Source organism: Sturnira hondurensis, unplaced genomic scaffold (genome assembly GCF_014824575.4).
Source record: "Sturnira hondurensis isolate 20B ecotype Veracruz unplaced genomic scaffold, ASM1482457v3 Scaffold0004136, whole genome shotgun sequence".
Lineage (NCBI taxonomy): Eukaryota > Metazoa > Chordata > Mammalia > Chiroptera > Phyllostomidae > Sturnira > Sturnira hondurensis.
Window position 1 is genome coordinate 48089478 of NW_028076767.1, and position 27348 is coordinate 48116825.

The 27348-nt window shown below is 36.6% G+C and overlaps 1 protein-coding gene across 1 annotated transcript in view; it reads left to right on the top strand.

Moving 5' to 3' along the window:
• Positions 1 to 27348, top strand: part of SCN9A (sodium voltage-gated channel alpha subunit 9) — a 137883-nt gene that overhangs the window by 86407 nt on the left and 24128 nt on the right. The window contains exons 17-18 of the mRNA XM_037044562.1: positions 1226 to 1702; positions 21279 to 21393. Coding sequence (XP_036900457.1) covers positions 1226 to 1702; positions 21279 to 21393 — 592 coding nt within the window. The remainder of the gene's footprint in view (positions 1 to 1225; positions 1703 to 21278; positions 21394 to 27348) is intronic.

Here is a 27348-nt window from a genome sequence, read left to right on the forward strand (position 1 = left end):
GAAATAGAAGTTAAATGTTCTTACCAAATAAATAAATAAATAAATAGATAGATAAATAAATAATGGCATGATGGAGGTAGAGAGGTATTCCCTAATAATTTTGATTATATTAATATGAGGTGGTATATTAATTATATTAATATAATTCTGTTACCTTTCTGTTTTCTATATATGTTCAGCCCTCTGTGAGAATCCTTACATTTTATGGTACTGAGTTCACCTGAACCCTGCCTCAGGGAGGAACAACAGAAATTTTTTTGCACAGAGACAGGATTTTCTTCAAGGATATTGTCCCGATCTCTTTTAAATCTCTTCCAGGCCCAAAGTGATCGGCACTGAGGCCACCAAATCATAATGCCATTATCTCCTTTGAATTGAGTTCAATGGGCAGGCTCTTTTCTCTCCTTTAAAAGCCTCATTAAGTTGCAAGCCGACACAATTCTTGGACAGAATGTTTTATTACAGGAGGTCTGCAAGTATGACATGTTCCATGTGTTGCAACAAGTAACATTTGCCTTCTGGGAAAAGTGACTTGGCCTGAGTTTCTTCAGCACAGTAGACAGTAGTCGCAATGTTCTTGTTCTACTTGTTTCTCACTGGGAATGTATATTAGTTAAAGGTAAACCTTAGCAGGCCTGATTAGCTCCAGAAAAGGGGATTTGACCAAGGGCCTCCTGCTGCAGGAATGAATTTNTCTTGGACAGAATGTTTTATTACAGGAGGTCTGCAAGTATGACATGTTCCATGTGTTGCAACAAGTAACATTTGCCTTCTGGGAAAAGTGACTTGGCCTGAGTTTCTTCAGCACAGTAGACAGTAGTCGCAATGTTCTTGTTCTACTTGTTTCTCACTGGGAATGTATATTAGTTAAAGGTAAACCTTAGCAGGCCTGATGAGCTCCAGAAAAGGGGATTTGACCAAGGGCCTCCTGCTACAGGAATGAATTTCAGAGTGACTTAATGATGATGTTGAAGGAGCGTTCCCTGGGCTCCTCCTGCTGGTCCCTCATGGCTATGGCTGTCCTTCGGAGTGTGCAGGAGCTGGTGCAGGCGGTGACTGACTCGCCTCTCATCTACCCCATGTGCTCTCATCTATGTGTGGAGAAGTGTGGGGATCTTCATCGCTGGTCTGGGTTTTGACCTTTATTTCAGAAAAGGGTGCTTATCTTCTTTTTTTTATTTCCTATCTCCCTGTTTTCCCCACACCCATCCCCACCCTGCTGTAGGTCCTCAACCTATTCCTGGCTTTATTATTGAGCTCATTCAGTTCAGACAATCTTACAGCCAGTGAAGAAGAAACTGATACAAACAACCTCCAGATTGCAGTGACCAGAATAAAAAAGGGAATAAATTATGTGAAACAAACCTTACGTGAATTTATTCTAAAAACATTTTCCCAAAAGCCGAAGATTTCCAAAGAGATAAGACAAGCAGAAGATCTAAACAGTAAGAAGGACAACTATATCTCTAACCGCACGCTCGCTGAATTGAGCAAGGATCGCAATTTCCACAAGGAGAAAGACAGGCCTGGCAGTTTGGGAAGGAACCTGGACAAATACTTGATGGAAGAGAGCGATCATCAGTCATTTATTCATAATCCCAGCCTCACAGTGACTGTGCCAATTGCCACTGGGGAATCTGACCTGGAAATTATGAATGCTGAGGAACTTAGCAGTGACTCAGATAGTGACTACGGCAAGGCGGTAAGAATGCTTTATACACATTGCGTTTCACGTTATTGCTGGGTATGAAATGAATCGGACTTTCAGATTTGTGTTTTATAAGTTGTTACTCATATTGCATACAGATAGATAGTTTGTGTGTGTGTGAGAGTCCAAGGCAGCTTTCTGATGGTTCATCTGTTTTACTTAGTAGCTCTTAGTAATTGGTTTAATCTTGGTTACCTATATTTGAAAGCACCAGGTATCTTTAAGTCTCCCCTTCCTTCATTCCCAGCTTGTTATCAGTTAGTTACAAAGTCATGTAAGTTATCCACAGTGTCTGTTCAATCCACTGCTCTTCATCACCTTCACCTTTGAACTCACTACTTCTCGCCTAAACCATCCCAAGTAGAATCCCAGCTGGTGTCTCTGCCTCCATTTTCCATCTATTCTAATCTCCTTATTTGATTAATTTTACTCAGGTTCAATCCTAGTCATGTCACTCCTTTAAAAAGTGTCCTCAGTCCCCAGAGTCTCCTGAATTACAGACTGGATGAAGCCTTCACTTCATGGCCCCCACCAGCTCTCACCAACTGTGTCTCCCCATGTTTGCCATGAGCTCCTCCACCTGTACAAGCCAGGCTCCTTCTGAGCCACACACACACAGTACCTGAATGACTTTGCTTGGGATTTCCTTCTTCATTCCAAATGCTACACACATCTTTAAAGACATAGGTTCAGCCTTTTCATTTGTACACTTATTAGTCCTTGCATCATAGGGTCGGGTGAGGGTTAACTGAATTAACACCTGCTCACAGAGTGCCCAGAGTGCTCAAAGGTGGGACTGTCATATCCTTTCTGATTTCCCCCCACTCTCCTCACTCTGAACCCCATGCAGTATTATGCTTCTTCCTGGATGTGTTATTTAGTTTTATTTTATTTTTTTGAGAAATGATTGTATGCATCAAAGAGTACTATAAACTCATTGAGAACAGAAATTGTATTGTATCCTCCTTTCCCATACCTGGGAAAGGTTGCATATATTCAAAGTATTATTGACCTATGTTTTTTTAATAGGGAATATGATAATCATAAGCCATTTTTATGACAGAATTTAATGGGGTCTGTTTAACCTTTTAAGATATCTCTTTAATTTTTTTTCCTTTCTTGAGATCACTTTTGCAACTATTTGACAAGTATTTACCAACTGCCTTTATCTGTTTAACCCTATATTAAACCTGGACCCCGCTCATTTATAGTGGTCGTTGGAATAAAGGTACACAGCTGTGTGTGTGTGTACTGGCCTTATGACCAGTAGTAGGTACATAGGAATTGCTCAGTACTTATTGAGTGAATAGATGATTAGTAAATTGGAAAAATACATTTCTAAGTAGCCAAGTAAATTCTTTGCAAGGTGACAAAGGAATAAATATTTTATTTTTAAAACCTTACATGGAATAAGTAATATTGCCAAAATTCAAAAGTTGAGGTTACTATTATTATTATTATTTGGTCTTGAAGATAGAAAACCAGATTCTACATCTCTTTTTCAGGAGCAGTTACCTGGGTCTAGTCTCATGTGGAAAGGGAAAACTAGTCAGTAGTCTGTTTTTTTCTAATAGTGATTCTAGTTATAAAACCCCAATTATCTGACAGCCTTTCTGAAGGGCTGGGATTTGAGTGGATAAGGGACTTTGGTAGCTTGGCAGTTCACTGAACTTGCAGTTGTCTTGATATTTGGGAGGAATCATTTCCTACCTGGTCAGTTTTTCTTTGCTCAAAGCCCATGGGTAACCTTACATGAATCTCCTTAGTTGCTGGTAAAAGTCTTATTCTTAATATGCTAAATTATAACATTTTAAACAGAATCTTATGGATCTGACCATTTAGCACCTCATTTTCTAACTGAGAAAGCCAGCTCGGTGAGAGGAAATGAGTTTATGTACAGTTATAATGCTAGTTAAAGGCAGAGCCTGACAAAAGTCCCAATCTCGGGCTTCACAGATCCATCCTATTTCTCTCTCCCTCCTCCTGTCTTTGTGCATTTCAAGTATAAAACACGCATTCCTATTGGGGTTAATCCCCAGGTGGCCCCAGTCCATGCTTCTGAAGAGTTCGTATACTCTGTCCCATTCAGTGGAGGTTTGTTACATCATTTAGTATATAAATTATCAGTTACTGAACAAAAATGTTATTCTGCCACCTATCCCATAAACCCTTTCTAAAAAAGCATCAAATTTAGTGACCTTCACCTGTTATCTAAAAACCATTTGATGATAATATTCTAATATTCTTGATTATCACTTTATGACATAGCTATAGTGAGAAAAAGATATACTTTTTAATTTCATATCTATGGTTTACATGGTTATATACAGAAACTTTCAATAAAGAATACATAAACGAATCTCTTAAAGTTATTTAGCATAGTAGTTGAGTTGGTAAGGCCCCCCACATGTTAGGTGTTGTGTTTATTATTGAATTTATCATCATTACCATCTAAAAGAAGTTCAGATTTAAAATTGTTGGTGTGGATCAGTGGATTGAGTGCCAACCTGTGAACCAAAGGTTTGCTGGTTCAATTCCCAGTCAGGGATCAATTCCCAGCCTTGGTTGCCGGCCAAGTCCCCAGTAGAGGGTGCATGAGATTCAACCACGCATTGATATTTCTCTCCTTCTCTTTCTTCCTTCTCCTCTCTAAAAACAAATAAAATATTTTAAAAAAATAGAATAATGGATTTTGAGAGTATGCCCTTCTTTATGAGAAAATTTCCATGGCACTTCTCAAGGTGTGTCATCTTGAGTACATTCAAACATCCTACACAATATGCTGGACATGAGAAATCATAAAAGTTGAAGATTTATGGGAAATTTGTTAGGCTAGCTTAGAGATAGTATTAAGTGCCATCCACTATGAAAACCTGTGTCTAGAGTCTCTCTCCAGTTGCTTGAGATTTAAATGTCCCTAGTTACCACTTGGTTTTCAAATTGAACCACTTCAAATCAACAAAAATGCTGATTTTCTTTGTCCAAGGTGTTTCTATTAGCCTTCCTTGCTAACATCCCTGCTCTAATCCCAATTTTCAGCTCTCCCTTGAGTTCCCAGACTTTTTAAAAATTGCTTATTCCCTCCTTTGTGCCTTTCTTATTTTTTCATTCCTGAGATATCTTTGAATAGTGATGGTATATTCTTGATGAACCTTGGCCAACAGGCAAATCTTGATTACCCAATAGAAAGTAATGCCCGATTCAATACACTTAGGTTATTTGTATTAAGCACTGCCATAAGTTATGGTTAAGAATGTAGCTATTGGAGATGGAATATCTGCCCTAAATCCTAGCTCTGATATTAACTAATTTTATGATTTTGAGAAATTTAGAAAAATTTCTCCTTTTCCTAGTTTTTCTGTATGCAAATTAAAATTATAATGAAGATTCAAGAGTTTATGTGACTAATTAGACAAGTACCTTTTGGAGAGTAAGTGTCCAATTAACAATTTTTATGAGAATGGAACTGAATAGTCACATACACACTGAAAGTAGCTGCTTGCTACTGATTAAGAGGGACAGCATGACATAGATCAGTGGTTCACAACTTTAGTGTATAAAGACACACGGGGAGCCTCTTGTCACACATGGTAACCAAAAAAGAGGTTTGCAAAAAGCATTAATTTGAGCAAAAAGGATTGCAGTCTTGTAGGCACAGATTCAGGTAACAATCCATATCACGCTGTGAGGAGAACAAAGAAAGGCAGGGTTTATAAAGGGAAAAACCACAAATGCAGTTCCCATTTAGGTCCTCCATGCAAATGAATGATAACAAGGTAACTGGAATTGGTTAGTTCCAATAAGCAAACAGGGTTGGCAGAAACTACCAGGTAGCAGTTGCTATTCCAGGGTGTGTATGGAAGGAAGTAAAGTCAGGCAGCAAATGCTGTTCCAGGGTGTTTGTAGCTTGGCCTTGAATGGAGTTTAGAAAGAGCAACTTAATAGCAGTTCTGAGAATGAACACAAGAGGTATGCATAGGCCCAACTTCCTCAGTGGCCACCCAACTCTATTTAAGTGACTTTCTTAGCAATGCTTAATTCCATTTACTTTTCTCTCTTATCACCCACATCCTTCAACCTCCCCCCTGCCTAAATCAGTGTACAACCTCAGCATCCTTACCTGTAGTGTTCCCAGTGGCCACAGTAATGGATTGAGTTGCCATGGCAAATGAACATAAATTCACCCCAGCTTGTTTGATCCAGGTTCCTGGGATATCATTATCTTTATTCAGGGCCTGGTGGTACTTCCCCTCTTTCATGTTTAAGAATTTACATTTTGAACAAGAAAAAAAAATCTTTGACCTTTGACACCTCTGTCTTTTAAGTCCTAGTATCCTATTTTCCCATTATATTTTATGGAGACTTTTCCATCTTCTAGTATCAGCTCTCAGATAGGCAGGTTACCTTGTTCTGACAGACTGTTAAATATACTCTCCACAATGAAGTAAACATATTTAATAATAAAACACCTTACCAGGGAATGACCAAAGAGATGACTTCAAATAATGTATTGAGTAAAATATCTTAACCAGTTGTGAGGAAATTATTGGCAATAGAACTGATGTTCAAGTTTGTCTTAGAATTGAACCCAGGAAAACAAGATTCCCGTCACTGCATTTCTCAGAGTCAGCCTCCTCCTGAGGCCAAACATTAACAACACAATGCACATATTTTTACCATTAGCAGTGAAGCCTTTCATTATCTGGAGCCTTAAAGGAAGCATGAAATATTTATTAAGACCTACACTGCAGGCATTTGTGCTAACAGTGCTTAGGAAAAAATTCTTTCACCCAGCTGCAATCATTTAATGTGATTGGCATCTGGCTTAAATTCTTAAGAAGTGTTCTTTTTTTTCATTGTGCCAAGTCTCAGACTTAAAGCTCTAAGAAACTAAATTAACAATTTTTTAAATGGAGAGCTAGCTCATCCTTGAATGTTAAAGAGACATGCCCCTTGCTTTCAGCTATTACAGATTACTTCTCTGCTTTAAAAATGAAAAATATAGAGCCGTTTTACAAAATGAGAACATTGATTTTGGAAGTGTATGCAAATTGTAGAGAAAAACATTATATCCATCCAGCTTATTTCTCTAAGTATTTTAAAACATTAACAGCCTCTTATGATTTCAAAGATTATGAAGTACACAGTATAGACAGCTACAGCTTTCGGAGAAGCTCCTTTACTTGCTCTGAATCTTATACCCCTTATACGTCTTTACTGCTCTTTTGACAAATGTATCTGATACCAGAAAAGACAGTGCTGCCCGTCCCCTACCAGGCCCAATACACAGAGACAGGGACTGAATCTTTGTGGGCACTTTATTCAGATGGCAGCGATCTGAGAAGATGGTGGGTGTGTACTCCAACAGGCCATATTACATTTCCTTTCAAGCTGGCCTTTTTGTAAGGGGGGAAAAGTGTAGGTGAGGGATTTGAAATTCAGGAAAGTGGTTAACCAGATAAAAGCCGTAGTCTGGCAATTTTCCTAACAGTCTTTCATCTGCTGACTGGTCATTTTCTTTATCTGTGTCCTGTGCCCGGTATCCTGGGTGATTTTCTTTTATTTTTTCTAAATTTTTAAGATTTTATTTATTTATTTTTAGACAGAGAAAGGAAGGGAGGTAGAAAAAAAGGAGAGAGACATCAATGTGTGGTTGCCTCTCATGGCCCCCCCCACCAGGGACCTGGCTTGCAACCCAGTCACGTGCCCCGACTGGGAATCAAACCAGTGACCCTTTGGTTTGCAGGCCAGCACTCAATCTACTAAGCCACACCAGCCAGGTCCTGAGTGATTTTCTTCATCTGTGTCGTGGACAGCAAACTATTATTCCCTGGAACACAAGGGCTCACATAACACCTTGACAGCTTATAGTCTCTTCTGGAGCACAAAAGTCAATCGCTTGTTGTCTCCTGGAATCAGTGTGGGTCATATCTGCAGTTACTGAAACAATAGCTTTTTACATGCATTCACTACTAGGCTTACTATTATTTTAAACTAAAATTCCCCAACTCTTGAGTGCCCCATCACATCCACTTCTCACAGCTGAAGTGAATTTGTTCATCCTGTGCACTCAGCAGAGAGGAAAACACCCCGTGTAAAAATTTCCTCACAGAAAGATACCCATTCAGCCCTTCTCAAGACAAAGGCAGATACTTTACTTAATAGTTATTTAGTGTTTTGAAGTACTGTGTCAGAGAGAGTTGTGATGGAGCTAGCTGAGGTCCATGGAGAAAGGAGCTCAGAGAAAGCTTTAAATTTTATATAAGCAAACTTTCTATCTTCAAAAAGCATGACTCAAAAACACTGCAAAACTTCATTTTCCAAACAGAATCAAAGTCCGTATAAGTCCTTCATTCACTTGACCACTGGGAGAAAAATACTGAAAAGGAATACATCTGAGGACCTTTTCTATAAATTATCCCTAGTCATTTTTCTGCTCACATTTACTGAGCATCTGCTTACCCCGTGCCTGCTAGACACTCAAAAGACGCTGCATCAGAGGTGCTCATTTCTTCACTAAATGTAAAGATCTCCTTTGTCTCTGGTAGTGCCTTAACTGCCGTGGAGGAGAGCAAATTTATAATTAAAAACATAAAAAATAATCAAAACACTTGACAGAATATTGAGGCAGGATCTTAAAGGATGGGGTAACTACTCTTGAAAACAGACTGGAATACTTCACAGAGGAGATGGCACCTGCAGTTTGTTTCACAGTAAACCAAGAATTCAGCAGCACAAAGAAGAGAGAGAGAGAGAATGAGAACGGAAGAGAGAAAATGAGAAAAAGAGACAGAAACCTTTCCCGTGGAGGGAAAGGAGGGACCGGCAGTGGGGAAGCATCAGATGCAAAAAAGGCCCATTAAAGGGCAGGTGAGAATGGCCCAGTGGGAAGTAGGCTGGGCCAGACAGTGGATGGCTTGATGCACGTGACAGGAGATTGAAGTATGTCTATTTTTACTTAAGAGAAAGAGAAAGTTAAGGTCTTGTTTTGTTGCTGGTGAACTTGTAATTTTAAAGGAAATTGCACTGGGGGTGTAATGAAGCCCAGCAGGGGAGAAAGGTGGGAGGGGGGAGCTATTGCAGTTCTCCAAAGGACAGCTGGTGAGGCTTTAGCTAAGAAAGACAGCGGCAGTGGCAGGTGGGGATAAACCCTATGGCACATGCAAGTTCAAAAACGAGGGCTTACTTAAGGCCTGGAAATATGACTTGTGAGCTCTTTCAAAGGGTGTATTAGGTTCCTGTGGGTGCCATACAAAGTATCACAAACTTGGTGGCTTTATTCAACAGAAACTTACGCTCTGAGAGTTCTAGAGGCCAGAAGGCTGCAATGGAGGTCAGCAGGGCCAATGCTCTCTCTAAAGGCTCCAGGGAGAATCCTCCCTCGTTTTTTTTCTAGATGTTGGTGGTAGGCCTCACTCCTTGCAAGGCCTCACTCCTTGCAAGGCCTTGCATGTCTTACAGGTGTATCACTCTGATGTCTGCCTTTGTTGTAACAAGGCATTTTCCCCATGTGTCTGTGTCTTCTCTTCTTATGAAGACACTGATTATATCGGATTGGGACCACCCTAATGACCTCATCTTAACTTGACTACATCTGCAAAACCACTATTTCCAAATAAGGTCATACTCAAGGGTACCAAGGGTTAGGAATTCCACATATCTCTTGGGGTGATACACATTGACTTATAATATAAGGTTTTGGCTTAGAAAACTGGATAGCTATTGATGCTATTCAAAATATACAGGGGACGAACAATATTTAAAGGGTAGGGGAGAAACATTTTAACTTTGGGACATCTTAATTGTTAGCAACTTGCAATATAGCTAAGAGATCCTGAACAGTTAGGTATTTGGAAACAGGTCTTAAGAAAAGTCAGAGTTGTAGACAGTTTGGAATTTTGTATGCTACCTTATATTAACCATGGGATTATACAGGGAACTAGCCCGAGGTCAGGGTCCCTGTGAAACCAACTCGGTGTGAAATCTTTGTATCAGAGACTTTGCTGGGTACTGTTCTCAGGAACAACTCTTTACACCTGTGAGAAGTGAGGGAAACAAAAGGGGGAAGTTGAAAAACTCTGCAGTCACGGCAGAGGCCTCAGCTGATCCCAGCCTTTGTTCCCAGAAGCAGCTCGTTATTGCATACAGGCTATCCCTCCCCTCTTCTGGGGGAGGGAGTGTAAACTTGGATGGGGCAGCTCCTTTCTGCATCACCATTCCCAGAGAGGAACTCAGCTGTGAAGCTTCAGCTGCCAACACTCCGGGCAGCCAGAGCAATGAGCCGTGTGCTGGAAAGGAGGATCTGGAAGTAGACCACGGCATCTACTGTGCTACAGGGACCATAGAGAGTAAGAGACCCAGTGACCAACTCAACATTTGATAGGTAGGCACAATAGAACACACGTCCTTATATCAACCCTGGGAAGTGGATGTTGTTAATCTGTGCTTACAAATGGCTAACACGATAAAGGCTGGTAAGCTGCTGGTGTTTCTGAGGTCTTTCTAAATTCGAACATGAAGTTTTAACCATCATAGAAAGGCAAGAGAGTGAATGGAAATTTAGTTATTTTTAATATATCTCTGTCATGTTGCAATCCAGAGTCATATTTTCTGTTATAATGATATTATTGTGCATTTGCTGATTCACGTTCAGCTTCTAATTCTCCTTCATGTTGGTTTATTAGGTTATAGTCCTATCTTGATAACATAACATAGAGCAGAACAAGGCACATTCCGCTTCAGAATAATAAAGTTCATTGAGGATACTTGGAGTCAGGGATATGTCAGGCTGAAGGCCCGTGAAAGGAGGTGGCACTTAAGCCAGACTCGAAAGGATGGAGATGAACTCATTGGGTGAATATGGTACAGAAGGAAATCTCAGGTAGAGGTACATTCATATTGTTCACCTGATTCACTCACTCATTTATCCATCCACCCATTTATCTGTCTGTTCAGTACTCATTTTGAAAGACATCATCTTTGGACAAACTTAAATGTGCTTACTTATTGGCAAATGCATTTCTTTAGTTGATTTTATGAATATCTGTAGTCATCACAGTTATGGAAATATAATGTCCTTTTACTCTACAATGATTTTAATTGCATTGTTATCAGATTAATTTTCTTAGATTCTTTTACAAAGTTTTTTCCTTGGAGAAGCAGTAGAAGGCAGTTTAGATTTATTCTCATTATTGCATTTTAAAAAACAAAATAATGTTTTCAGAAATGGATCTGATTTAGTAAAATCTCGGGATCAGCTACAATTATACCTGTGGGGAAAGCTGACATTCAATCCTATCTTTTATGCATAGATTCTTACAGAAACAAAACCCTCCTGTGGAATTTTTACTTAGACAATTTCTTTTTTTGAAAATTGGTTCCAAACTATTTCTAAAATCTCTTCTCTTTATTGAATGCATTCATGTGTCTATAAACAATGAAATTTTGGTCTGACATATTTAAATTAATGTTTCTTATCTTTTGATTTTGATTAATTGTAAAACATCTTTCCTGTAATGCTGTTTGCAATATAAAAATTAAATAAGTATAACAATGAAAGGTAAATAAAATGCTACTTTTAGAATGTGCTTTTAAAAACTATGTACTCTTACTATCATCTCACCCCAATATTGACTCTCATTTTTCAGTGTTTTTATGAAGAACAAACAAAATATAAAAGATTATCTCAGCACATTACTGTATTCAAATTCTTCTTCTCAATGGCATAATTATATGACAGTTTGGTTTGTTTTTAAATCTATGTTGAAAGATATTTAACCTTATTACTGTGTTTCAAATATATTGCTTTGTCTTGAGCATATGGCATATACTGTGGAACGTAACTAATTTCTATTTACAGGTACGTGACCTTGTGCCCTTTAAATCCGTTGATTGAACTGTTCTATCATGCTGCATTTCTAAACCTCAGTACCCGACCTCCCTACTTCTCACAGGGGTGAAACCAAACTGGATTGATTAAGGATGCAGCTCTGTGCTTTTAACCAAGCAGAGGCATATGTGACCACTTTTATACAGGTTACCTAAAAAATCATACATACATGATATGTTTTCAGTGTCATGCATGCCCTTCAGCTACAAAACTGCTCTGCCTGGCCCATTGCAAGAAAGTAGAAGCATAGACGTACAGTTGCTCCATAGGTGAATTGACAGCACAGCATGTCACTGGGGCAATGCCATCTTCTGTTGTTATGCTCTTGATGACTTTCTTGATCTCTCTTTCATGTTCTTAGGTGATTTCCAATGCATGATCTGTAGATTTTCATTGGATGAATTATAAAAGTTGTAAAACATAGAGTGTAACAGAGGCCACTGAAACAACATTTAGTCTGAAAGCCTCATCAACTTCCCTGCTAACTTAAGCTACATGTGCATAGATATACATCACATGAAATTGTCACCTTATTGCTGTGAAAGTAAAGCTGTGATGTTCTCGCCAAAACAACAGCAGCAAAAAATGGTCATTATGTGAGGTGAAGGATGCGTTGATTAAACTTATTGTGGTAAACATTTCATAATATATGCATCAAATCATCACATTGTGCACCTTATATTTAGACAATGGTGTTATGTCAGTTACAGCTCTGTAAAACTAGAAAAAAATGTCACATTTAAATTCAGTCAATTAAAACTCTATGAAGAAACACTTTTTGTGGGATACATATTTTAGGCATAAACATAAAATCTCAAAACAGGAAAGGGCCATTCTAATGCTAGACTTGTATTTATAGATAATGAAAGGTCTCATCATACACATGAGATGCTTTCTAAGAACACATGTAGAAAGCTGGGGACAGAGCCAAAGTACCCAGCTTCCAGGCCAAACTTTGAGTACCTTTGGAATGATTTTAAGCATGGTGATAGAATTCTATCTCTTTAATTAGTACACTAATTAATAACATTTGGTTATTATTTGATCGTATATAAAATGCATCAATAATTTACCGATGCCTGCCTATGAACACAAAAATTGTAAATGCTTGAATAGCTTAACTTAGTTTCACAAGCAACACTACTACTCTTTGGTAAGAATAAGTTTCTGTTATGTATATATTTTATAAAGATATATGCGGAATAGGTTCAAGAAGATAAGAGGCTAAAATCTTATTATGAAGTGAACACTACTTCTGTCAATAAGATATAAAACACTTTTCCAAAAATTAGAAACAGATTCATATAAATTGCTTATCTAATATTTTAACAAATACAAAATAAAATACACCACTCATATATAATATTTTGTTTCAATTTTAGTATATATTGTTGGGTAACAAGACTTGAATAGTTCCCTGAGTGGAGGGGAATTTATGTTAATAAGAACCTTACCCCTTTTTTATAATCCAGTTTATATTTTGACTTTCTCTGTCATTGTTGGAATGTTTCTATTATTTATTTTCCATTGTATAATTATGAAAGCAAAACTTTTTCCTGAAATCGATACTCTCCAGGGATAATAATACTGACATAGATTACATAGATAATAATACTGACATAGTTCCTAATTTAAAAAAAACACATGTATTACAGTTCCAGTTTACTTTAGGTCATTTTAGAGCTTCTCCTATGTAAAATACATATTTTTCTATTTCAAATTGGTGGGATTTAGAGGCAATATTCTCTTAGAAAACAATTTTACTCCAGAATGTAGTTAATCTCCTCTCATAGAATCTAAATAAAGATGCATACATATACGATATTATCTATGTATAAGTAAAACACATTTTTTGAGAAAATTCTTTCTAGAAATACATGGGTATGTTTAATTCCTAAACTATTATTACTATTTTCTTTTTATCAAACTACTGTTAGAAAACATAAGGTATGTGTTAACAAGTGGTTGTTTTCTGGATACTTCAGTTGTGAAGAGTGACTTGAAATATATTACTTTTCTTTGGCAGAAGCTGCTGATGTAAATGTTAGGGATGATTTATTTTATCAGTGCCAATTTTCATCTTGTGTTGGATTTTCAATATTAGAAATTCATGTGTTTAAAAAAATTGGTAATTGTTCCATTCATTGGAATTGATTTTTCCTTGTCCTTCCTCATTTTGCGTAGTTTTAGAGGACAACATTAATCACTCAAATATATAGGGACTTTGTTTTTGCCTTCCTGTTTTGTTTTCAAATTATAAATAATATTTAATGAGCATGGGTCTTAGAGTTCACACTTTCCCCTCATATTTTGCTGCCACGTTTGTCTCAGATTGGATCTGGATTTACCCACCTGTTGCTCTTTTCTAGCAGGCCTCAGTAGGACTGTTTAAATGCTTGCTTATAAAGTTTTTAAGATGTTTTTTATTTGATCCACTGTATTCTAGCTACTTAAATATCTGTTCTCTGAAAATAGCAGTTCTGTGTTAGCGTGCAGGGTCATTGAATATCAATGTTAGTTGCTTTAAATTGCAAGACCTCGTTCACTGGGGGCTGCCTCTTTCCTGTCCTTTAGAAAGAAGTTCAAGATAATACTGTAGAATCTGAATGAGAGTCTGTAACCAGTTCAACTTTCTTATGTGAGCAAACTTTGCTGTGTGTTTGTTTCTTTGTTTTTATATTCAAGATCTCATCTTTTAGTCACCTAATTTTTCGTGTTATTGACCAGAAAGTGCCCTAGGTGTAAGCATCTGGGAAAACTGAAAACTCTTGGTGAAATCATTGTCTTTATCTTGAATTTCCCTGGTGGAGGCTGAGGTTTGACCTCATTACTTCTCCAACATCTAATACTATTTACCATGTGGACCTTGTGATAGAACTGTTAGCTTTTCTGCTGAATGAGCAGCCATTTCCAAAAAGCCTACACACTTTCTCTGGTAGTGAGAACACTTGGAAAGGAAAAACTCTAGATTGTTGCCCTGTATTTGAAAAAGTGCTAGAGTTATACTTGCCCATACATCTAACGAGAGCTGAGAGTTTATTGTAACTAGTCCACTTGGCAGGAAATCATTTGGCAGGAATGATTTCCTGCCACATTAAGTGGAAATAAAATGAAAATTTAGAGTAACAGAGAGGAAAGTACAATAGTATTGTATTTTCATTGCTGAAGGATATCTGGAGCACTATTTAACTTGGGACTTCTTTTTAAAATAATGTCATCTACTGGGGCAATCCTTTTTAAATTTTTAAAAGAAGCTTGGGAAATTTCAGAGAGACCAGAAAAGGAGTGGAGGAAAATCAAGGGGCTCAGAAGACCAAATCATGTATAGGAACAAAAAAGTTATGTTCAAGATGAAAAACACAAATGATAATATCATAGGTAATTGCCAATTTTTATTTATTTATTTTTATTTGTCAATTATAGCTGACATTCAATATTATTTTATATTTGTTTCAGGCTTACATCGTACAATTTATGAAGCAATCTCCCCATATGTTTGGCACCATATGTAGTTATTACAAATTATTGACTATATTCCCTACATTGTACTTTGGTAATCTTCAATTTTTAAGTTGGATAAAAAGAAAATAAGGAAGACTTTTTTAGGTCAGAATGTTTTTTATTTACAAATCCCAGAAGCTGGGGTTGGAGAGTGCAGTACGATGAGCTGGGGGAAGGGCAGTTCTCCTTGTCAGATGGAAGCAAACCTGGGATAGAGTAGCAAGCACCTTATTACTTAATAAGGTGGTTGGAGCAGAGATCACTAACTTTCTAGGGCCTGACTTTGCTGTTATTTTAAAAGGTACCCCTGGAAAGTCAGTAGAGGGACTTAGAAGGGGAATCCTAAACTCAGGTCTTTATCTAAATGTCCAGACTCTGCATGTGAGCAGGCTTGTCATGCTGTAAAATTCTTCAACAGCAACTCCAAATAGCCATTTGCTCATCCTAGCAGTTACACAGTCTTTCTCTTTCTAATCCACGGATGACAGGATCTATGCATTTCTGAAGAAGGCAAAAAAAAAAGAGAACATTTTGGTTTTAAATGAATATTTAAGATTTAGGTTATCCTATATTAGAATGGTAAAATCAGAAAACACTTGCCCTGGCTGATGTGGCTCAGTGGCTTGAGCGCCAGCCTGTGAACAAAAGAGTCACCAGTTTGGTTCCTAGTCAGGGTACGTGCCTGGATTGCGGGCCAGGTCCCCAGTTGGGGACACATGAAAGGCAACTACACACTGATATTTTCCTCCCTCTCTTCCTCCCTCCCTTCCCCTCTGTCTAAAAATAAATGAATGAAATATTTTAAAAAATAAAATGTTGGACTCTTACACAAAGCATAGTAGCTATCTCTGTGAAGTTCCTTCTAAAGGCCCTTTGATCCTTTATTCTGAACTTCACTGTTTCACTGTTCGTTCTTTAATGATTCAGAACCCTCAACACAGGTATCAATTGTAGAATTAGGCTATAAAATTAAAAGATGGGACCCTGGCCTGGTAACCCAGTTGATTAGAGTGTTGTCCCTATACGCCAAGGTTGCAGGTTCAATCCCTGGTCAGGGCACATACAAGAATCAACCACTAAGTGCATAAATAAGTGGAACAACAAATCAGTGCTTCTTTCTCTCTTTCCCTCCCTCTCTTTCTAAAATCAATAAAATAAAAATATTTTTAAAAAATTAAAAGATGGGCAATATTGATTTTAATAAAAATGTCTTTCTTGCTTATTATTGACATATGATTGAGCTTAGTAGCACCAATACCCCCCATAATTTTTTTCTCACCTATGTCCATCCCTTTCTTTGGATTTGCTCTCTCAGCCTTCTGGCTGGCCTTCTGGCTGGCCTTCTGTGGGCCTCGTTCGATGTGTAGGTGAAATGACTACTCTAGGCTCTCTCCTCAAAGAATATCTTTTGTTGTGTGAAGTAAACAGTCTTATAGGATGTACTTTAAATGTAATTTCTTTGGGATGCTTTCAATACCATTTCGTGCTGCTATGGTAAGCACTATCTCTATCGGCATAAAACGGGCTCCCAGTGGGATTGCCTATCTCAGGAAATGCGAATGATAAATTTCTAAGTGGCCAAGGCAGGGCAATTTCTCCTATGATGCCTGTATTTTATAGTCTCCTCACATCAGTATTGTAGAAAATAGACCTTAAAGGCAGGCAAATGGAGAATCATGAAAAATAATAAAGCTTTTAATTTTATCGTATTTTCGGTAATTAAAAGGGGCACTTAGATAGCTACTTAACTTGATGATGAAGACTAGGAACGTTTTCCAAACTACTTCTCTGTTTTGTGGATGCACACAGAAGAATATGAAAAGATGTGCCCCAGGGTGGGGCAAAAGTAGGTTTACAGTTGTTCATTGGAGAAAAATACAATAAGCAATAAATAATACAAGAACAAACTCTGTGTTTCACATACAACTGTAAACCTACAGTTACCCAGGTTCTGTGGGTGTGTATATATATAAATGTACATGTTTATACATACATATATATATATATGTATATATATATATATATAGTTTACAGTAGTTACTTCAAGGGAATAGAATAAGGTGGGGGCTGTATTTTTTACTGTATACTGTTGTACATTTAAAATTTTTCATTCAAGTATGATGTGGACACCGGCCTGCAGTGTCCCCGTGGTTATGGATGAAATGAGACATTCACATGGACTACTGAGTCCAGTGAAGGAAAAGGGACAGCATGGCTTTTTCTCTCAAGGGGAGCAAAAGCCAGAGCCCTTGCTGTGACCTGGCCTTTATTGGGTTTCTGGGGCACATTACACGATGGTCCTCATTTACTATGCACAGGTTGCTTTAGGGGGTCACCTTTTACAGAAAACAAAGGAGCAGATGCTGCTNGTTCATTGGAGAAAAATACAATAAGCAATAAATAATACAAGAACAAACTCTGTGTTTCACATACAACTGTAAACCTACAGTTACCCAGGTTCTGTGGGTGTGTATATATATAAATGTACATGTTTATACATACATATATATATATATGTATATATATATATATATAGTTTACAGTAGTTACTTCAAGGGAATAGAATAAGGTGGGGGCTGTATTTTTTACTGTATACTGTTGTACATTTAAAATTTTTCATTCAAGTATGATGTGGACACCGGCCTGCAGTGTCCCCGTGATTATGGATGAAATGAGACATTCACATGGACTACTGAGTCCAATGAAGGAAAAGGGACAGCATGGCTTTTTCTCTCAAGGGGAGCAAAAGCCAGAGCCCTTGCTGTGACCAGCCTTTATTGGGTTTCTGGGCACATTACATGATGGTCCTCATTTACTATGCACAGGTTGCTTTAGGGGTTACCTTTTACAGAGAACAAAGGAGCAGATGCTGCTAATCACATCACAGAAGAGGGATATTTGCAAATGAAAAGGGCAAAAGTGGTTGAACCGCTTACACTCGTCCTTGGAAGGTTTAGCATAGTTTTTAGGAAGCTACTTTACAGTAAGTGTTTGCCACTGGGGGCTGGGCCCATGCCATGCAGAATGGTCTCCCACGCAAGACGTTTAATGTAAAGAATGACAATATTTTAGGAAGTTCCTACAGTCATCATCTTATTCTTCAACAAAAAGGCAGAGTACTATAGCATTCTTCCTATTCTTTATGCTAATGAGTTTGTATCTATGGTCCCGTGTTTACACTTACTTTTGTTTATATGGAGACTGAGAAAGATAAAAACATTTTTTTGCTTACAAGCAAAGAGGTAATAGATGAAAAGAATATTTCACTTTTTATTAAAAATAATATCTACATGGCAATTTCAAAATGTTCTATTTATATTATCAAAGAGGAAAATTTTCATACTAAAGTATTTACTTCACTGCTTTCAATTTAGTATAATCATTCTTCCACTTCCAAAATTCTAAGAAAGCTAAATAACCAATGACTCAGTTTATGGAAATGAAAATAATCGTATAATTAATAATATAAAATAATACAAATTATTTACATAATCTCTGTGCACTAAACAAGAATAAAAGAATATTCAATAGTTAATCTAACAATGCCTGCTATGAGAATTAAGTGAATTTCCTTTCCAGAGAAAACTTTCATTGTAGGTGTTAGCCTTTCTATTTAAAGTCAACCTTTTTGGACCCTTTTGAAACTTATGCTTTAATAAGTATTAAATTTAAAAGCTGAATAATTAGAACTAAATTGTGTATGTTGCTAGGATATACATATAACTATATATATTTATATCTAAAATATTATATACATCTATATATCTATAGAGAGAAAATCAAAATAATGTGAATGTCTAGTCATTTTCAGAAAAACACTGAATTTCTAAAAATATTCTAAACTTAAATTTTCAAGGAGCCACAATAATTTTTCTTGTAATACAAATTATTATAGTGCATATTAAATATTTTGCTAATTTCTGTTCCAGTGAAGAATAACATTGACATAAAATCTGAACCACACTCTGAATTTAATTGAAAAAATTGCTATAAAAGCTATGGGGGAAAAGGGGCTCAATGACAAGATAAACCTCATAAAATCATCTTAACTCTTACTTGCTTATAAATTAACTTGGCATAAGCCTTCTTTATTAATGTTCTTTTAAACAGAGAAAAAAAATTGAAATTGAAGATGTTTTCATTGATTCAGGCTGTTGGAATTCTGCAAATTAGAAGCATTTTATTTAAAATATTGAACCAGGTGAGAAAATAAAACATTATAACTATTTCCTAGTTGTCAAAATTTTGGCTAATAGCAGGGAAGGGCTTTGTGTTCTTCCCATCGCAATTCCTCCCACAGCTTTGCCTCAAAATCCAAGCTAATAATTCTTTTTCAGAGGTGAAGGACTTTGTTACATCTCCATGGAATCAGTATTTTTTCTTTTGGTTCCCCGGTGATAATTCATTTGTATCTGAGAGGTCAAGACTAAGGACATCAAATAATTGTAGTGTTTAGGTATAGTTAATAAAAATGGTTTTTGTAGTAATTGGCATATGTGAAATATTAGTAATTGTAAGTTTTCCTTTTGTTTCCTGGAGTAATGTATATATTATAACCTTAAAGTCTTACAGAATATTCAGTCATAATTAATTTCTATTTCCTTTATTTTAAAGTAATTTTATATTAATTTAATCAGTTTAAATGACCTGCTTTTAAAGGAAATTTCATACTGATTCTCTTCATAACTGATATTATTATAACTCCTTGGCCTGGCAAAAATAATGCCTCTCTGACAACATAGATTAGAAGTATTAATTGAGTATTCACAATTCTTTACTGACATTATAAACAGAATTTTGCTTATGTCATTTGTTATTCACAATACTTTATCAATGCCTTTTTCACTGATGTTGAGTACTGTGCAGTATTAATAGCACTGAGAATTTAATGTGGTACCCATAAACAACAATTTTAGTTTCCAAGTCAATTTCTAAAAATTGATACTTTACATTGGGCCTGTGATATTAATGTAAATTAATAGATGGGAGGATTAATTTAACTGAAATGAGTAATTCCTCATTTTTAGCACCTTTCAGAATCTGTTTAACAATTCTGAACAAAAGTAAAGCCATAATCTTAATATGAGAAGTGTGTGTTGTAATAACTAGCAGTTTTCAATATTCACATGCTATTTAGCGAATGAGAATGAAAAATGAATTCTTCCATTGATTTGCTGCTCTGCCTCTCATAAAACATTAGGAAAAATTGACAGTTTTGCTACAATTGCTACAAATGTATTTTTTTCTACAAAGTTCTGTCTGTGTGTAAATATCATGTTTGATCTAAACATGCTGGGTGGGAAAAAGATTGCTTGTGTTATGATCAATTATATGATCATAATGACAATGAATTTCTTCCTCTCATGTGTCAGTCTGCCGTGTTAATTCCATTCAATCTTTGTCTCCGAGTTTGCATGTGGTGCTCACTTTAGTGCCCACTGTCTCTTGACATTATAAATAATACTTTACGATCTTTCCTACTGTATTATACTATAAAATTTCAGTACTGTACTCTGAAATTTTATACTAAAATGGGTGTTGTTGAATGAGATCATTACTATGGTCTTTAGTGTTTTAATTCCAATATAATATTTGACTTGTTTTGTCTCCATGAAAGACTTCTATCTATATCATCCTGATGCATATTCTGATGTGAGATATTAGAATAAATTTGTTTGGATTCATTTTGAGCTAATTTTTTTTTAATTTTAAGTATCAATGCATTTTTTTTCTGCCAACTGTAAGATCTGACCTTCCAATTATTATCAGGTATTGGCAATTTGGCACTTCCATGCTATTGCTGTGAGAATCTCGGTTGTCCTAAGTAATAATTATTGTTACACACAAATTTCCATTAAACAAAAAACATAATAAAAATTTGGCCAGCGCTTTGCACATGCTATAGTGTAACATCAAAATATTACCTTATTAGGTAATCTTGTCTAAATACTTGTTAGCATAAGAAAAATAATAACATTTATTTTTCCCAGGATGTGTAGATAGATCGGGCACAGATACATTGGGAGGTTGTTGACCTCTGTGTTTGTTTTTTATGGCCATCACACCGTTAATATTTTTTCATTACAGTTTGCATGACTCTGATTAATAAATATGGCTTACATGAGAGATTTGAATGAACTCTAAATGCACCACCTGGGGGGGTGGTGAATTTCTTTTTAGGGACTGAGCCCATCAAGTTCCTCTGAGTGCAGCACAGTTGATAACCCTCTGCCAGAAGAAGAAGTGGAGGCTGAAACTGTAAATGCAGATGAGCCAGAGGCCTGTTTTACAGATGGTAAGAAAAAAATCCACACCTTGGCTAGCATTCATTTATTAATGTTTTGGGTTTTATCTTACACCTAATATTTAGTGGGGGTTGTTTAGTAAAAAAGTCAGACTACTCCATTCCGTGCTGAGTCAGTCAGTCATGGCCCTGTGACCCAGGTCAAGTCGTTGGAGTGTTCTAAGCTTGCATTTGCATCCTTATGGTACTCTACTGACAATGATTTACTATAACAATGTGTTACACTGCAAAGCACTCTGCTTACTGTAGGATGCCGATGCTTTTCATTTTAGATCCTTAATCCGTGTTCCCATCTCCATGTAACCACTGGAATGCATTTGAATACAATTTAATGGGATAGGTGGTACTACTGTCCCTTTTACCAGAGCTCTGTGCGAACTCTCAGTTAACCATCTGATGCTGCTGGTCACAGTCTGTCTCAGCATTCTTCCTCCCCTTCCTTTCAGGGGCCACCTTGTACCTGCGATCTTTTACATCTGTGAGAGTATGGAGTTTCTCCGCTCATTTTTTCAGTGACTGGTTTTATGCACGTCCCTTCCATAATGATGTCCCACACATTCTGACGCTTCGTTATCTTCTTATTCTCTAGCCCTAAGTTTTCATCCATGGCTATAGCTTGAACAGCCATTTCCATATCATTATTTTTCCACCGGCCGTCCCTCTTGAGTTCTCATTTGCCTACAACTCCCATTACCTGCTGCCTTTAAACGTCTCAAATTTAAGAAATTTAAAACAAAGTTTAGTGGTTCTCCCTATATAATTACTGCATCCTTCTGTCTTCACCTCATTTAGCAACATCATGATCTATCATTCCTCTCAAGCTAAAGTCTTTGAGTTAGTCCTCATCTCTCTTTCAGCCACAAGTTGATCACAGAAACTGTAACTTGATCGAAAACTCTGAGGACAGTATGCAAGTCAGTCCTCCAGCATATTCTGATGTGCACTAAAATTTGAGAACCGTTGGTCTACAGGATAAAACCTGAAGTCTTTAACTTGGCATGCAAAGCCTTTTCCTTTGGCCTCCATCTATCCTTTTCTAAGGGTACTTCTTTTCATTTCTTTTCATTTTCTGCCTAACTGAATTTCTTACTACTCCTGGAATTTTTCAGGGACTTTATTCAAAGTAGTAAATTCAAACCTGACCTATAAAAGTATGCAGTATTTTCTAAGCAAGTACTGTGTCATCTAAGTAAAAACAGGAACTTAGAGTAGGGTTGCAGTACAATACAGTAATGAAGAGCACACCATTTGAAGCCTGATAAATGAGTTCTCATTGGCCTACTGCTAACTCCCTTTGAAAACTGGAGCCTATTTTAAAATCTTATCCCGCAGACACCTGAGGGGTATCTGTAAAGTGGTTAGAACGACCACATCCAAGTGTAGGGATGTGAAGAAGATTACATGAGATAACACATAAATTAATTAACACAACACCTGTCCTCCTTCTCTTTTCCTCTTTGTTTTTAAAGTATTTTGTTAATAATCCTATGTAGAAGCTATGATGGAATGAATACTAATGCCTCACTATCTATTCATGGGCTTACCTCAGCATCAGTAATTTTTATAGAAATTTTTGACTTGCTTTCATTCTCCAGGGCTTTTGCAAATAGTCTCCTTTTACACTCATGCAGTAAACAAAATGACTGCCCAATAGAGATATCTACAAACTACTATGAGTCCATGAGTTTTCTTTGAGTACAAGCCAGCCCATCTCATTTTGAGGGAGAAGAAAACTATAGCTCCCAACTGATAGAAATTTTGTGTTTTTGCTGTACCATGAGTAAAACACAAAGAGCTTTTTTTAGGAGTGTTCATGTTAAAGACTTTTAAGAATTGTATTATACATTGTCTGTCTCTTAATAAATAGAGTAGCACCATGTAAACTTAAGTTTGTACAGATGTTACTAAGAGTGTTTTTACCCATTTTATGAATGGCTCTGAATTAATATCCCATTCTAGGATAACTAGAAGGAAGTGGGCTTGTCAACCAAATTATGGCTTCAAATCAGAAAAAAAGTTTTAGAAAAACAAATCCTCTACAGTAAGTATTAATGCTGAGCTATTTCAGACTGCAGGTGCAGTCTTACTAAGATCACATTTTACAAAGGTTATTTGAATCTCACAAACCACTAGTGAGAATACTTATGTGATTATTTTCAGGGTATTCATAATTTCTAAGTCAAGTCTTATATATATATTTTTTATTTTCAGATTTTTTATGCATGTTCAAGTGAGCTCTGGAGTTGATCACTGAAAATTTAATGAGAGATGAAGTTATAGTTATACAGTGTGAATATATTCTAATGTACAGCAATGTGACTTTGTTCACAATATTGTGTTGTATACTTGAAACTTGATAAGAGGGTAGATCTTAAATTTTCTCACCGCAGAAAAAAGAAGAAATTGGTAACTATGTGAGGTGATGGGTATATTAATTAGCTTGATTGTGGCGATTACTTTACAATGTATAGTTGATTCATCAAGTGTATACTTTAAACATACACAACTTCTAATTGTCAATTACACTTCAATAAAGCTGAGGGAAAAAGAGAATAGGCAAAATCTACACAGGTAGAAGTGAGACTGCCAGTTACCCTTATGAAGTAAAAATTTGAAAAGGGCATGAGGGTGCTTTGAGGGTGCTGGAAATAGCACATTGTGACCTAGGGGGCTGTTACTTGAATATATCCATATGTATTTAAAATTTGTATACTGTACTGCAGTGGTCCCCAAACTTTTTGGCACCAGGGTCTGATTTCATGGAAGACAATTTTTCCATGGACCAGGGGCAGGGCAGGGATGGAAAGCCACTAGATAAAGCTTAATTGTCTCTTGCCATTCACTGATAGAGTTTTGATATGAGTCTGCAAGCAATTGATTTATTATGGTCTCAGTGCAGTCAGACCTCTCTGCCAATGATAATCTGTATTTGCAGCAGCTCCCCAGCACTAGCATCATGGCCTCAGCTCCACCTCAGATCATCAGGCATTAGATTCTCATAAGGAGCGCACAATCTTGATTCCTCCATGCACAGTTCACAGTAGTGTTCATGCTTCTATGAAAATCTAATGCCTCTACTGACCTGACAGGTGGAGCTCAAGCAATAATGGAAGCTTTGCTTGCTAGTCTGTCACTCACATCCTACTAGCTGCATGGTTCCTAACAGGCCATAGACCACTACCATGCCATGGCCTGATGTATATACACATAGCTATTTAAAGACAAGGAATTTACTGAGGGAGCCCACATCTCTCAGTCCCATCACTTGAGGCAGCTGTGCTCTCCTAGAGACTTTATACTCATTGGACTTTCTGGGCTTTGGAGAAGTAAAAAGAAAGTAGGAGGGGTAGAACCAACTATTGTGTAAATAGAATGGTCAGAGAAGGTCTTCCTAAAAAGGTACCATTTGATCAGAGACATGGAGAAAATTGAAGTGGGCCATGCAAATATATGAAGAAAGAGTATTTTAGGCAGAGTAATGAAGGTACGTTTTCTTGAGATGGGAATATGCACAACCTTGAGAAAAATCAAGGGGCTAGTATGAATAGAATAGATTGAGAGATGAGGAGAATGGAAAGTTTAAAGTCAGAGACATAGTAAAGGCCAGATCAAAAGAGCTGTGAAAGACATTAGAGGCATTTCATTTCCAAATCCCACAAAATGCCATCATATGAGTAAATGAATGGATAGCAAGGGCAGAAATTGGGCAACTTCTCCGATGTTCCTGCAGTAATCCAGGTGAAAGACGTTGGGAGTGTAGACCAGTGTGTTAGTATTGGTGATGATGAGAGTATGAGATTCTGAAAATATTTTAAAGTTGAAGCTGCAGGGATTTGCTGTTGAATGGAATGTAGGCTGTGAAAGAAAGAGAAGAGTCAAAAATGGCTCAAAGTTGGGGGCCTCAAAAACTGGAAATAAATAGTTTCTACATGAAGACTTCAATATGAGTGGCGGATACACCCAACTAGATTTTCCAACCTTGTCAGGATGGGAAATTAGGAATTCGTTCATTTACATTGGAAAGGACTCCTAACCAGTTCATGACTGGTTTACAGGAGCTGAGCTAGAACCAAGGCCCATTTAGAGCAGCATTCAGCCTCCTGAGATTTTTGTCATCTGAAAGGGAGCAGACAAATCAAAGAAAGTGTGAGTCTTAAATCAATGAAAATGAATGCTAACCTGATTTTGTCATCCATTATCTCATATCCATTGATCCTTTTTAACTTCATGGCTGTCCTGTATTATTTCACATTTTGTTCATCCTCTTCACCTTCCTTAGTTCTGTTCCATTATCTTGATAATTCAAGACTTCAGCCTCCTTCCTTAGACCTTGCACTGTTCCTCACTATCCATAATTCTACATGTCTTGGCAGCCTTTAATTAGGAACTTGACATGACTCTTTGATTCTGCTTGGTTTTCTATTATACTTGTATTAGATTATACAATTAGCAAATTATAAAATCAGGACCAAGGTGTAAGATGGATACCCTTTTGTCCTTAAAATAATGTATTTTCCATTAATCTGGTAAGAGAAACCAATTCAACTTTCCCCCAAAATGTTCCATGTTCATCAACTTCTTATAAAATAACTAATAACTACTTTAATAACACAATAAGTAACATCCTTGTGTCTTTTATTATAAAGAAAATGTGGACAAAACACTGGTTTTAGACGATTAAGACATTTTACAGAAATTTTTAAAAGGTGGTGAAAAAAGTGTTGATTTTTCTAATGAACATTTTACATTAATTACACTGATCATGCTACTATGTTTTTCTTAATGGGTAATCTGTCTTGGAAGAGGTCAATGGTTTCATTATTATTTGAGNAAGGTGTAAGATGGATACCCTTTTGTCCTTAAAATAATGTATTTTCCATTAATCTGGTAAGAGAAACCAATTCAACTTTCCCCCAAAATGTTCCATGTTCATCAACTTCTTATAAAATAACTAATAACTACTTTAATAACACAACAAGTAACATCCTTGTGTCTTTTATTATAAAGAAAATGTGGACGAAACACTGGTTTTAGACGATTAAGACATTTTACAGAAATTTTTAAAAGGTAGTGAAAAAAGTATTGATTTTTCTAATGAACATTTTACATTAATTACACTGATCATGCTACTATGTTTTTCTTAATGGGTAATCTGTCTTGGAAGAGGTCAATGGTTTCATTGTTATTTGAGGGCATTGGTCTAACATGATACAACCCAGTATAAACTTTGTATTATGGATCACGAGAGCAAATTAATGAAACCACTGAAAAGAAAGATTGTTTACCCTCAGGGATCTATTAAAATGTTTGAGAAGTTCTTTGTTATGTTTACATTTAATTAATAGTCCCTTTAAAAAAGAAGGTGTGGTAATGTTGCTGGGTTGGAAATGTCTTGGGATATACCTTTGCAGAAAAGTCAGACAAGCAGTTGAGCACTCCCACGTCAAAATGAGAGAAACACTCTGAGGTGTGATAAATCCTGAGGGCGATATTTATGAACCTTCATCCCAGATAAAAAGTTTACTTACTTTTTTAATTAGAATGCATAGTTCCTTTGTTAGTCTCAACCACGAAGGATATTTCTCTTCAACTTTAAAACAGGCAACAATAAATCCAGGTTAGTAAAATTTTCAAAACCAAAGGGGTAACTTTCTTTTCTGGTAGTTATACTTGAGGCAGATTGATTCTGTTCTGCATGAGATCTGTATTTTTAAGTTTAAGATAAATTCTAAAGTTTAAAACGTTAAATTAATATAAAAACACATTCTATCTTAAACTTTTTAGTCTTTCTGGTGTTTTCATTTGCCCTGAAAGAGACATCTGGGGGTCAATTTTGGGCCCTACCCTTTTACTCTTTTTCCACATCAATTTATAAAATATTTTCTTTACTAATATATCTGAGATATAAGATACTTATTTGAAATAGAATGAAGATAAATTCCTCCA